General features: G+C 37.2%; 1 protein-coding gene across 4 annotated transcripts in view; it reads right to left on the bottom strand.

Moving 5' to 3' along the window:
• The window catches only part of LOC137392735 (acyl-CoA synthetase short-chain family member 3, mitochondrial-like), a 50503-nt gene extending 37540 nt beyond the window's left edge, over nt 1–12963 (bottom strand). Inside the window, exons 1-7 of one of the 4 annotated variants that reach the window (XM_068079053.1) lie at nt 12846–12963; nt 11817–12040; nt 11038–11182; nt 10079–10267; nt 7900–8037; nt 5121–5342; nt 2405–2611 (exon numbers count right to left, since the gene is read on the bottom strand). In XM_068079053.1, the coding sequence (XP_067935154.1) occupies nt 2405–2611; nt 5121–5342; nt 7900–8037; nt 10079–10267; nt 11038–11182; nt 11817–12028 (1113 nt within the window). In that variant the 5' untranslated portion in view covers nt 12029–12040; nt 12846–12963. Of the gene's footprint in view, nt 1–2404; nt 2612–5120; nt 5343–7899; nt 8038–10078; nt 10268–11037; nt 11183–11531; nt 11545–11816; nt 12041–12845 lie in introns of those variants that run through there. The other 3 variants (XM_068079054.1, XM_068079056.1, XM_068079055.1) reach the window with 3 other exon arrangements.
• Between the last annotated feature and the right edge of the window lie 361 nt (nt 12964–13324).

Below are 13324 nucleotides of genomic sequence, written 5' to 3'. Positions count from 1 at the left end.
TTTATTAGCCTAACATACAAACTATTTCTACTTTATTAGACTAACATACAAACTATTTCTACTTTATTAGCCTAACATACAAACTATTTCTATTTTATTAGACTAACATACAAACTATTTCTACTTTTTTAGACTAACATACAAACTATTTCTACTTTATTAGCCTAACATACAAACTATTTCTACTTTATTAGCCTAACATACAAACTATTTCTACTTTATTAGACTAACATACAAACTATTTCTACTTTATTAGCCTAACATACAAACTATTTCTACTTTATTAGACTAACATACAAACTATTTCTACTTTATTAGCCTAACATACAAACTATTTCTACTTTATTAGCCTAACATACAAACTATTTCTATTTTATTAGACTAACATACAAACCATTTCTATTTTATTAGACTAACATACAAACTATTTCTACTTTTTTAGACTAACATACAAACTATTTCTACTTTATTAGCCTAACATACAAACTATTTCTACTTTATCAGGCTAACATACAAACTATTTCTACTTTATTAGACTAACATACAAACTATTTCTACTTTTTTATTTTACACAAAAGCCTGAGGAAATGAGGCTGGTGGGTGCGAGTTGTTACAGAAATGGCAATAAATTCCAAGCCAAGTTTTTTCTATTAGTAGAGTATTTATGAGAAAGTCGATAAACTTTATATGCTTTTTGGTATACAACAGTATATATGTTGGTATACAGTTTATGATGTAAAATAATGTGCTTCAAATTCGCTTCTAGCCTCGGAAAGAACTCAAATTATTTATGTTATTTGCAAGGAGAATAATGGTCTTTGAATTCAAACAAATTACCCTAGGACACTTATGTATTCGCGGCATCTAACTTTCGCATTTTCGCGGCAACATATTCTCGCGAAAATTTCATGAGCGAAACTATACTATTATAACGAACGATCGAAAACGCGAAATTAAATGGCTTTGTTCATCGATATGCACAATAAAATCGTCATATTAGAAATGCAGGCAAGTTTCGTGTGTGGTTGGCTCATTGGGTAATTTTTGCTAAACTCATTATAGCTAATACACCGACTGAGCAGCATGGCAAAACAAATTAAGATAATACGTTTTTTTGGAAAAGCCTAGACAAATTAGGAAGATGATGATATTAGTTTAGTCATTGAATTTGTAACTGATGAGGATGGCAGTCTAATAGGGAAAGTCATAAAATTGAATGGTAATTATTGTGGTGATGAATTTTATTACCAACCAAAAGCAATAACAACCTGGAGCTATGGCCACCGCGTGCTATAAATACTGGAATTCTAATATCGGTACCACATAGGTCACTACGGCAGGGACCTTGATGTCATTGATAGTCCAGGAAACAAATGGCAGCAAGCGATCAAATTGCATTATTGATATCGCCTACACATTTCTACCTGTGGTTCACAAATAAAAACTACCGTACTTTTCGAACTATTAGCCGCTACTTTTTTCTGGTGATTTGAGCTATGCGGCTTATATAAGGGTGCGGCTAATCTGTGGCTTTTTCTTTAACCGATAGAGCGCACTAACGGGAATCTCCAATTAGTGGCTTCTAGCGGTGAAAGAAAATACGAAACAATGCCTCACGGTACTGTCCCGTTAGGCACTAAGTTAAAAAGCGTCGGATAATACGAAACGGTGCCGTTCTCCACTGTTCCGTTTTAAACAGGAAAGTTGCTGCCACGTTAAAAAGCATAGTCCTTAGTTCTGCGACCTATTCAAAGGTGCGGCTTATGTATTGTTTTATTATTGTTTATTAGACAATAAAGCAGATGCGGCTTATATAGAGGTGCGTTTTATAGTCTGAAAAGTACTGTAGTCCCAAATTGAAAAATATTTCGTACCAGTGAACTGGACCTGAGAAATCTAATGTTTGTTCCATTGCATTTATTTTCACATTACTATATTTTCGCACTCATCAGAGCTGCGAAATTAAGTTGCAGCGAAATTTTACTCTGTATGCTACTCACGAAACTAAATACTAGCGAAATATAAGTGTCCTAGGGTACTTTCTCTTGCGGGATTGTTGTCGAAAACTAAGTCTGGCAATGCGATTCTCAGCCATGATAACACACTTTGCCTTTTCACAACATTTTCATATGCAATTCTTTGTGTATGACCTTTACCTGCTTACTGTAAACAAGATGTGTCCGTTGAAACTTTAAACTTGGTCCAATGCCTCTGTGCTCACTGGCAAGAGAGAAAAATCCAATTTCTGTTGAGACATAGAAATTTGTTTCCAGTTGACTTAGGAGCCACCTAAGTTTTAAAAACCAGTTTACGACGTGAGGCCGGCATCTTTTATATAGTACTCCACACAGGCTCTGAGTGAGCTGTACACTCGCCTCGATGAGATGAAACAGAAACCACCTACCACTTTACGAATAGCTCGCAGTGCTGTTGGAGCCGTGAACATTGATGCTACATTATGCTCGCTGAGTACCCTGAAGAATGAGCCACTGTCAGGTGTTCCCACAGGCTTTCCTTCGTATATAATCGTTGTATTGCCATGCAGCAATGGAGAGTAGCAGATGTACGAGTGCCCTACAATCCATCCAAGATCTGATGCCGACCACCAAACCTGAAACCATTTCAAATTGTCTAATAAAACTAACAACGTAATGATGATATACTATTTTAATCAAGTGAGGAATGCCAACATCCACCTCGCATGCTACAACTGAACGTGAGATAAATCTAAATATATCTATACTGAAGTTTCACTTCGCCATTGCGAATGACCTCTACATGGTCATTGACCTCTACTTTGTCATTCTTCTAGGAGACAAAACTTAAGTCTGTTAGAGTCTGTTAATATGTACAGTACATGCACATACACAATGACAGTCATCGGGTATGTACAGACTCAATGACAGTCATTGTGTATGTACAGGCGCATACACAATGACAGTCATCGGGTATGTACAGACTCAATGACAGTCATTGTGTATGTGCATGTACATACACAATGACTGCATTTCAGCATTTTCTGGCCAATTTTATCCAAAGTCCACAGGCCTATGCTCCGTGCCTCTTACCAGGTCATTAACAATGTGAGTGGAAATTTAGGAATTCCCTGTATCCGCCGGGCTTACTGAGAGTTAGCCTAAAACCACTGTAATCAGAACAAGAGTAACAGCAGTTCACTGCGTCTCTAGCACTACCCTCAAATACTCGACAGTGAGAAGAAACACTGCTATAACAAGCCTGATCTTGGGTTAGAATGACAGTCAATCATTGAACGCTGAAGAGAAAGCTTGGAGTTACATTTCAGTTAAAAGAAATACTACCAACTGTAAGGAAAGCCATTATAGATATTTAACCTACTGAATGTTAGACCTTGAGTTGTTGTATTTTATATCTTTTATAAGTATTGATGTTGTGCATGAGTGATACCATGCAAAACGATGCATGATATCACCCTATGGCTTAACAAACCGTGTTATGATTCATAGCATTACCAAGTTGACAGCATAAAGTTACTTGTGCAAGCCAAAAGGTACAATTGACAGAGCAGTGCTGGAATTCCAGCATTGCTGCTTATATAGCTTGGGTTTGTTGCAAGTGCTTTTCCTAGGTTAAGGTTTACATTTTTCAAGGTTGAAAAGAAATTAAAAACTCTGTGGACCACCCATATACCTCCACCAAAGCACTTCCTACGCAATTTATTAGCTTTAAAGCTACCAAAAAGCCAGCTAGTGAGATACTTAGTTTCATATTTGTTTGATTCACCCTGAGCAAGTGTGTTCACACAATACAGTAGAAGCATGCTGCATAGCGCAGGACCCTTTCAATGCAATTTCCCTCAATGTAATAGATTGACGCTTCATTGTGCAAAAATGCCACCATTGTTGCAGGCTTTGAATACACTAGCAAACTCATGCCTGCTTTAGTAACCCAACACGCACGCCTTTTACCACAGCGATGGCATGAGTGATAAAATATTTAAATATATATTTCGTAAAATGAATTATGCAATGAGCATTCATTAAATCATACGCATATCCATCATCTTGGAGTTATCTTCTAATGCTTGAAGTTAGCCTTGTCACGATGCCTTAAGTGATATGTGACCGACACGGTTATTACTCTATTAATGACTCTGGCATGAATCCAGCAACACATTTCGCAATCAGAAAACTTATTTGTTATAAGGTCATTGATTGGTTATCACAGCCTAAAAACTATAAACTATTTCTAAAGATCTCAGACCACAGCTTCCACTGATACACCACTATGCATCGGCTTATCCATTGTCAATGGACCCTACCAAACACGGTTATCATGTACCCTTGTGTACTTCAATCCAGTCACTAACTATTGTAACTATCCTACATATCTGAGGGCATGTGATTGGAGTCCAACTCCTCATCTGTGCTCCATTCATCTATCCCTATGACGTCAAGCAGGGTCAGCAAACTCCGCCCTTTAGGCCAGATACGACCTAGCCAGTATTCCAGTCAAGACAAACTGCTACTTGATTTTTGTTAACTGCATTCAGCCTAGCTGACTTGTAGCAGTTTTAACAGAAACAATACCTTTACAAGCACGTACAATAAAATGCGTCTCTTGTACTCGGGCAACCAGCTCATGTTCATTCGCAAGAGTTCTTCTTGCGCCCCTATTATTGAATTCTACCATCAATTGCCGCACTCTCAGGGTCCATAATTGTTGGCCCTTGCCAAGTGCGTGATCGCAATGTTTGGCAGCATCTATTTCAACAAGCAGATATTCTCAAAAATGAAAATTTGTAAGAAAAAGCCGAGATCTCAGTTCACAGACAGGCAACTAAATAACACTTAGTTGTTGAACGGTTTTTCAGTCTATCCTGATGTTGTTTCCACTCGAAAAAGCACATTTCCAATTAACCATGCCATATATTTTAATAATTTATATTTTCTTAGGAACCTTGTTTTCTTCAGCCAAGTGCATCTTCTTGTCTACCCAAAAAGGCCTAGAAGGCCTAAAAAACTTGTCGGCAACTGGCGTAAAAAGTCCAAAAGCACGCTAAAAGAACCCACAAACCTGCAAACAAACAGAAGCAACACACGTTGCAATTTAATATGAGAATACAAAACGGATTCTCCTACCTCACCAGGCTTGAGACCATAAAGCGCACCCATAGTCCAATTGAGAGCTACCGCATGGCCACCATGACTCCTTACTACCCCCTTAGGTTGGCCTGTTGTTCCTGATGTATAGAGTATATAAAGAGGATCCTGAGAGTCAAGGGGAACACAATCTACAGGTATAGCTTTACTCATCTCATCTCCATAGCAGTACTGGTGGCTCTTCAGTTCAACTTTGTCTAGCTGTACCATAGATACAGAACCATTATCGCTCATAAGGTGACATAAACAAGTAGGACAAAACCTCTACTTACAACCACATCTGCACACAAGCAAAACTTGAGTAAATACTTGACTTTACAACTTGAAGGAACTTTCAACATGCAATGTTCAGAGTTTCAACAAACATTACAGTTTTGATCGTGAAAAAGACGAAAGTGGTAAAAATACTACTGCTATAACTGTAGTATGAAAACTATAAAACTATGAAAACTATAAAACTATTAGCTTGGAAACTGTAACTTTGAAAGTTAGCTTAGAAACTTACTAGAAAATTGGAAACTATAAAACTATTAGCTGCATACGTTAATACTTTACCTGCCTAAGTTATAGTCAATAAAGCAGCACATCTCCATCACACCCCTTCACCTCCCAACCTGCACAGTGCAAAGTCTGCACTTCGGTTGGTGACTAACTACTGCTAAGTAATAATCAACTATTTTCATATACTTTAGTACGTTTACTTCTTTCTTTTATATATAATTTAGTTGTTTATATTTAGTTCCCACATGGTTTTATATAATGCATTTTCAATTTTTAGTAGAATTACCTGCAGTATTTATTAAAGAATGACCATAGGTTTTTTGAGTCGCGGAACAAATAAAATGAATTACAGTGTTTCTTATATAAATATTTCCTTCAACATAAGACGATTTTGACATATGAAAGAGATCTTGCAATCAATGAATTTCATATACTGAGGTTTGAGTGTATTTTTGAAAAATAAATGTTAAAATCTTACAAACAAATAGAAAAGTTACTTGTATTAACTACAGGCATCAAAACCTAATCTCAAATTGATAAAATCGTTTGACATGCACGTACATCACACAGACTAATTCAGTCTCGGCTTTTATCATGATTAACACGTGTACTACACTTTTCATGCCATATGTTACATAAAGATAATTACATGTTACGCGAATTATATGATATATTATATGACATAATATATATGATTATGTATTACAATTATATAAAGGCGAAGCATCCTATCTTGCAATAGATAAAACCATGAACTTCATCCATGAGAATTAGGTTCAATAGGTGTGTAAGTTTTAGATTTGGATTATGCTGACTGGCACTCTAAAACTGTATTAACAAGTCTAGAGTACTTAAATACACTGTGATGACTGTATGGTAAACATAATGATACGCGCCTAAAATCTAAAATACAAATTATTCGAGGCTCCCACAATGGCTTCCCCTAAGCCTGATTTGGATGTGGCATTTGGCAACAGCATAAATTTGATATCAAACATGCTTTCCAGGTTTTTAACACTTTGAGACGGAGCCTTGCGTATACAAGCAAGACCCCTGGTTCCAGACTGTACCAACAACTTTTCATTTCCATTGACTGTAAAAGAACCCGGAATACCACAATTCTTTTGAGGTGAATAGGAATAAGGCAAAAGAGTGATGGTTTAGAGCTAACTGAATAAACATAATGATTACATAACTCCAACTCTGGTAGTGTGTATATTTGTTATGAACAGGAGAACAAATAGTTTAACTGTAAAGTTTTGTTGCTGAGGAGAAGAAGCTTTCTAGTTTTGTCTAATTTTATCCTACATTACCAAAAACTTCAATCAGTGCTCCATTAGAAACTACCCTACGACAAGAGTTGCAAGAGATCATCATGTGTAATAAGTATCAGCACAAGTATTCCCATATAAAGCAGGGTGGTTGCGTGGCACAGATGGTGCATGTCTGGCTGTTGAGCCGAGTGTATGATTTTAAATATTATGGTATGCAAAATTGTTTTCTTATGTATGCGCCTCATCAACTTTCGCATTTTCGCGTAGTCATCTTCTCGCAAAAATTTCATGTGCGAAACTAAACTATCATGACGAATGAGCGAAAACGCGAAATTAAATAGCTTTGTTCATTGATAGTCCAAGAAACAAATGGCAGCAAGCGATCAAATTGCATTATCGACCTCGCCGACACCATTCTATCTGTGGTTCACAATTACAAACTAGTCCCAGATCGAATTTTTTTTCTTATCGGTGAACTGAACCTGAGGAATCTAATTATGTTTGTTCCATTGCATTTATTTTCACATCACTATATTTTCGGACTCAGAGCTGCGAAATTAAGCCGCAGCGAACTTTTACTCTGTATGCTACTCACAAAACTAAATACTAGCGAAATATAAGTGTCCTAGGGTAGTATAGCTGTCAGTAGCAATTATTTATTTCTCAGTCAGTTAGAAGTACCCTCAGTAGTTTGGCAATATCTCAAGAATTAGTAGCCCAATCTACTTGGAACTTCGTAATTACACCGAAAACGGTTTATGTAAAAAGCATCCGGAACTTCGTAGTCCTACATGAGCCAGAAGTGGAAAAAAGCATAACTACATAGGCAAGTTCACTCGTGCGTGGGATCACATGGGGTAACTATATTCCCCCAATTTAACTCAGACCCTGGCTTCAAAATGTGACGGGTGAATAAGCTTCTGCAGTTACTATATACATAGCCTGTAGCAGCAGAATTGCTTGGTGTCGCCATGATAACTTACCTGTGGTCTATTGTATATGATGACGTCTGGTTCCAAACCTCCAACAGAGAGAAGAGACAAGGCTTGTTCAACAATGGGAACATAAGCTACATTGCGGTTGGGTTCTATGCCATAGCTCGCAGTCACCAAAACTTTAGGCTAGAAATCACCGAATACTATCTTACTATATCATAAAACAATACCATATTATTATAGTACTAAACTGCAAGGACAATCTCTGAATAATAGCTTCCATCACAAATTTGTTAGTTAGTAAATCACATAGGTTTCCATGTCATATCACCCAAGAGCTCATCTCACTGCGCATAATCCAAGGACTACAAGGTTATAATCAAGAGGAGTGCATCAAGAGAACTCTAAAAGCTTGTTCACACGATATCGCCATATGTTGGTGTTAATCACACAACACTTGGTGTTTGTCCGTAATAACAATGTCCACACTATCAGTTCACATCCATGTTTACATCAGCGAAATGACCACTGTATAACGGTCTCATAAAATGTAGTCGTGGAGACGATAAAATACTAGTCCTGCAGGAACGGTTATAAAAGAAAATCTGGATTGAGCAATTCGTGACTACCAATCATCATCGCCGAAGTGGCACACATTGCACAGGATGTCGTGGATGCTCATCGAACTATAGGAAAAGTTTGACAATTGCAAATTTTCCCGAAGTAACTGCATTGTCTCCACGAAGACTTCGGTTTACAGTGCGCATAATCGACAAATAATCCCCGAGAGGACAACTCCGCTATATAACAAAATAGCCTGAACCAGCCTCAACACTCAAATCATGAAAGGGCCTTATTATTTGTCACAGGAGCATGATATAAAAATAGCAAGGAAGTATCATATCCTACATATGCACTCTTTTCATAATGGATCAACAGATATGAATTTATCAGTTTTACAGAACTATCATGTGCAAAAACTTTTTTCTAACCAGAGGATAATTGTTAGAGCCATAGATGTAACTGGTTAAAAAAAAGCCTTACGTTTGCGACAATACCAACCCACATGCATCACACTCATCTATGGCAGTAATCCACTTCCCATAACAAATGTTTTCATACGCATATATATCTATGACAATGATAGAATTCCAAGAATCCTGGTGAGCTCTCCTGCTAGGTTGACATTCAAATGTTGAATCTAATAAGCATGAATTGACCACTCATGAGAGCACAGAAAACTGGCCACATTAAAATAATTGCTTTGTATGTACAGAATTTAACTAAACAGTAATTAGAATAAATTTAGAAATTTAGTAACTTTATTAGAATAAATGATAGAGATAATTTTTAGTACATTATAATTTTTAGTACAACATGCTTTTTATTTAATGCAACAAAACTTTTAGCACAGCGTAATTTTTCGAACAGCATGCTTTTCAGACTAAAAACTCTAAAAATGACAAGAGAAATCAAATGCAAGTCATTTATTAAATAGTAATAACAGCATTCAAAGTTGGTGGCTATCCAGTAACAAACACTGTCACTGTGTATCTCAAACATCTATAAACAAAATTCCCTGCTACTAGAACAAGAGACAGAGATTATCTTTTCATGAATAACTCGAATAACTTTCATGAAGCAGGAATAGGAATAGGCGAAGGGCAGTCCTTGCTTTATGCTATTACAACTAGCCATAATGACGAGTGGAGTAAAAGAGAACTAACAGTGAGTCTGAACAACTACCACTCTATGATTTAGGTACTCTATGATTATTAGTAAAGCACGAGCCAGATGTTGGTTATCACAAAGAAAGTAGAATGCGATACCTTTCTAATAGATGCAAAATTACAAGAATAGCGAATATAAACCAAGAAACAGCAGACACAGTAGTGTATAAAAATGTAGAGAGAATACACAGACGCCACCAATTTAGTTTGACCAAAAAAAACAAATTAGTGCTGAATTTGTCTTCATCTTGTCAAAGCATGTAGCACTTCGATAGAGCACTTTTAATAGCACTTGAATGAGTAAACACTAACTGGTGGACCTCCTACATGATATCGTATTAATATTTCAACCAGTGGCAGAAAATCACCAATTTCCATTTTATGATTAGTTTCTATGTTGCTATTGAAAAAAACTTCATTCAAATGAGTCAGCTACAGTAAGCTACCCCATCACTAATGAGCTAGTCTGTAGTTAGTTAAATGCAGTAGAAGCTCACCTTGCAGTGTCCGACTCTTACAGAGAGCTCTTTAGCTGAAAATCCACCGAATACAAGGCAGTGTATAGCCCCAATTCTAGCACAGGCTAGCATAGACACGAGTGCCTCCGGTATCATCGGCATGTATATGATCACCCTATCGCCTTTCTCTACACCCCTTCTCCTTAGTACGTCAGCCATACGTGACACCTGAGAAAAAATAATTACATCTTTACCAGAGTCCAGAGGAAACTATAAAATAAGAATATTATTGCTATAGCTATTGCTGAATTTAGTTTCCATCTGAGAGAACTAACAAATCTATGTGATTTACTGTTATGGACTTTGAGGGAGGTGCCACCAACTAAAACTTGCATGCTGCCAAAATGTGACATTTAATAAAATGATAGGGTGTAGCTCTATATTTTCTAACATAAACTAAAAACCACCTGTTCCTTATGACAACAACACATCTCTTTTTTTATACCCTCAACAAACCACCTGCTCCCATTGGCAACAACACATAGCTTTTTCTTCATACCCTCTAGCAACCACCTGCCCCCATTTTCAACAACACATAGCTTTCTCTTCATTCTCTCAACAAACCACCTGTTAACTATCCTCAATGATCCGCTTTCTTCCGATGAAGACAATGCCTCACTTCCCACGGACAACTCACTTGCACCTTATGACAACAAAACACAACCACTTCAGCCCATAAACAAACCATCTGTCTTTTAACGCTGCAACACCATCTCTGCACTACCACAACAAACTACCTACACAAGCCTACAATATACCAGTCTTTTACAGCATAGAAACTCTTTCGCTTAGAGCAGCAACTGAGTACCAAATCAACTGAGTACTCTTCACTTATCTCTTCCTGCTTATTCAATGCACCTCAAGGTCATCTTCAAGGTCACCTCAATGAAATCACCCCTGCTTATAATACGAGTAATAAATATGAAGAGTAAGTAGACCTCATGTAATAGTTGCCTGTAAGTGTATGTAGTCTTAGAGTCCGTCACGGGACTGTCATGAATTATGGCGAGCTGATCAGCCCTCCCCTCTAATACATGCCTGTCAACAGCGTTGTAGCATGTGTTTATTTGTCCTCCAATAAACCTGTGCAACAGCATATTGTACATATGTTAAGAGACCGATTGCAGCTTGTTCTAATTCAGCAATGCAGAATTTCATTGGCACACATCTGTGATGTTGTTTGGTACACCGGTCCGAAACCGATGGACATCTACTAAAGAATGTACACAGACAGATACACTCCACAGACCTAATAGTAAGCTATTTTACAATGTACGTATACCCATATTATAGATTATGATGTTGCTCCAGTTTGCACAGTAATTCCAAGCAAGCATGCAGTGCATTACACAGACAACCAGTGAGGGAAAACTTATATAGGTGGTAGTCAAACAGTATAACGACAGATACAAGCGAACAAATCCATACTCACAGTATATGCAGCGCAGTTCACACTGCTTGTGCTATGTGTCTGGCAAAAATTGCACGTGAATTAGTCCAGCTCCATACAGAGAGAGTTGTATTCAGTTAATTCATTAATATATAAACAGATATACTGTAGCTAAGAGCTACCTTCGTCTACCAAAATGAAGCGCAAAGTTAAGCTAACTAATTGAGACTTTAATGTATTATAAAGACAAAAAACTGGTGGAGTTGTTACTCTAACATAATCTAAAAGCCAAGAGATAAAACAACATGTTTTAGTCTCACTACTTACCACCGTCCAGCAGGATGGGTGGATGTGTCCAGTACTCTGTTCCACTTTTTAAACCATGAAACCTTTTCCGCCTGCTCAGCCCAGAACTCTTGAGGATTTTGAGCAGCATCTCTGACTGTTTGTTCATACTGAGTTAAAGATCGGGTGGAGGCTAAATTACTCCGGGAAGATAAGATTTTTGAGGCTCGGCGTAGAAGTGAATTAGCTCCCATTTTATTGGCTCACTGGTTAACAGAACACATAAAACCTTCAACGAATGAAAACTTGCTCAGAAATACCATGATAGTATTAATAATAACAACTGTAATAAATAATATTTTTGAGCCCAAGCAATGATTACAATAATAGCAGGTCTGAGGTGTAGCATAAAACGAAGTCCTGTAAATTGCTTGTGGGCATTTCATTCAAGTTACAATCGATAAAACTTACAAATAAAAATGTGCTAGCTTCAACAAATCTTGAAACTTCATTTTTTGACTCTTGTATTATTGCTTCCACAAAAGATAAAAAAATTTGCAAAAATTTGTAAGACGCGTCATAAAAAAGAAAACAAATTTCAATTTTTGTAGTATTGGCAGACGCCAAAGATAGCGTCCATTAATCTATCAGAAATATAACAAACACTTATTCACACAGCCCGACGTGATCAGAAAAATCTGCTCAACACATATTTCTGCGTTCACAGCATGTAATTCCGTGCGACTTCAATTATCTTTTAGCATGTTTCGTTTGAGTGACCGACGACTTTGTACCAATGTATGAAATCTTTCGCATATGGATTTAGTCGCCTAAAATGTAAACGACTCACCAGCATACATACTTTTCTAAAATATTACCGTTAAGTCACACGACATTACAATAGATGTACGTATAAAATTTGCGAAGTCAATAAGTCACGACAGAGCACACCTACAACAACTTCTTGACCCGAAATATACATACATCTTCTAAAAAAAATAGTTCAATGCAGTGAAGAGGTAGATTTTGCTCTTTCCAACAAAGCCTTTTATACAGAGCTTTATCACTCACGTGTTATAAATGCACTGTTTAGATCTTACAGCGCCAGTCTGGAAAATATGCTGCACAGTCAAAACTCCCAGGGCTCAGCAGTCTTCCACAATAGGATCGTGCATGTACCCCTGGCGTGACATTATCGGAATATTGCGCGATTTCGACTAATAGTCTACGAATTCTACAAATAGATTGTCGGCAACAGCGGGTTCGACCCATAGAGTTATCTCCCCCTAGAGTGATAACTACACGAGCGTTTCCGGTGCCAACAAGGAGCGTTTAGGCCACGCCTCTTTTTTGTGCTAGTCAGTCGTAGTGATTGACTAGATCAATAACATCAGCCATGAGAAGGGTTAAACAAGGATCATGAATTCCAGTTGAGATAGTAATTAATGCTCATATTAAAGAAATGATGATTATAGTTTATTACTCTAATATATGCTTATTATTTAAAGCAATTCAATACCTACCAGGGATTGCTAAACATATTATGGAAA

Source organism: Watersipora subatra, chromosome 4 (assembly GCF_963576615.1).
Source record: "Watersipora subatra chromosome 4, tzWatSuba1.1, whole genome shotgun sequence".
In the NCBI taxonomy this organism is placed as follows: domain Eukaryota; kingdom Metazoa; phylum Bryozoa; class Gymnolaemata; order Cheilostomatida; family Watersiporidae; genus Watersipora; species Watersipora subatra.
Note: the sequence above shows the minus strand (reverse complement) of the source record. Positions and strands in the feature narration are given on the sequence as shown.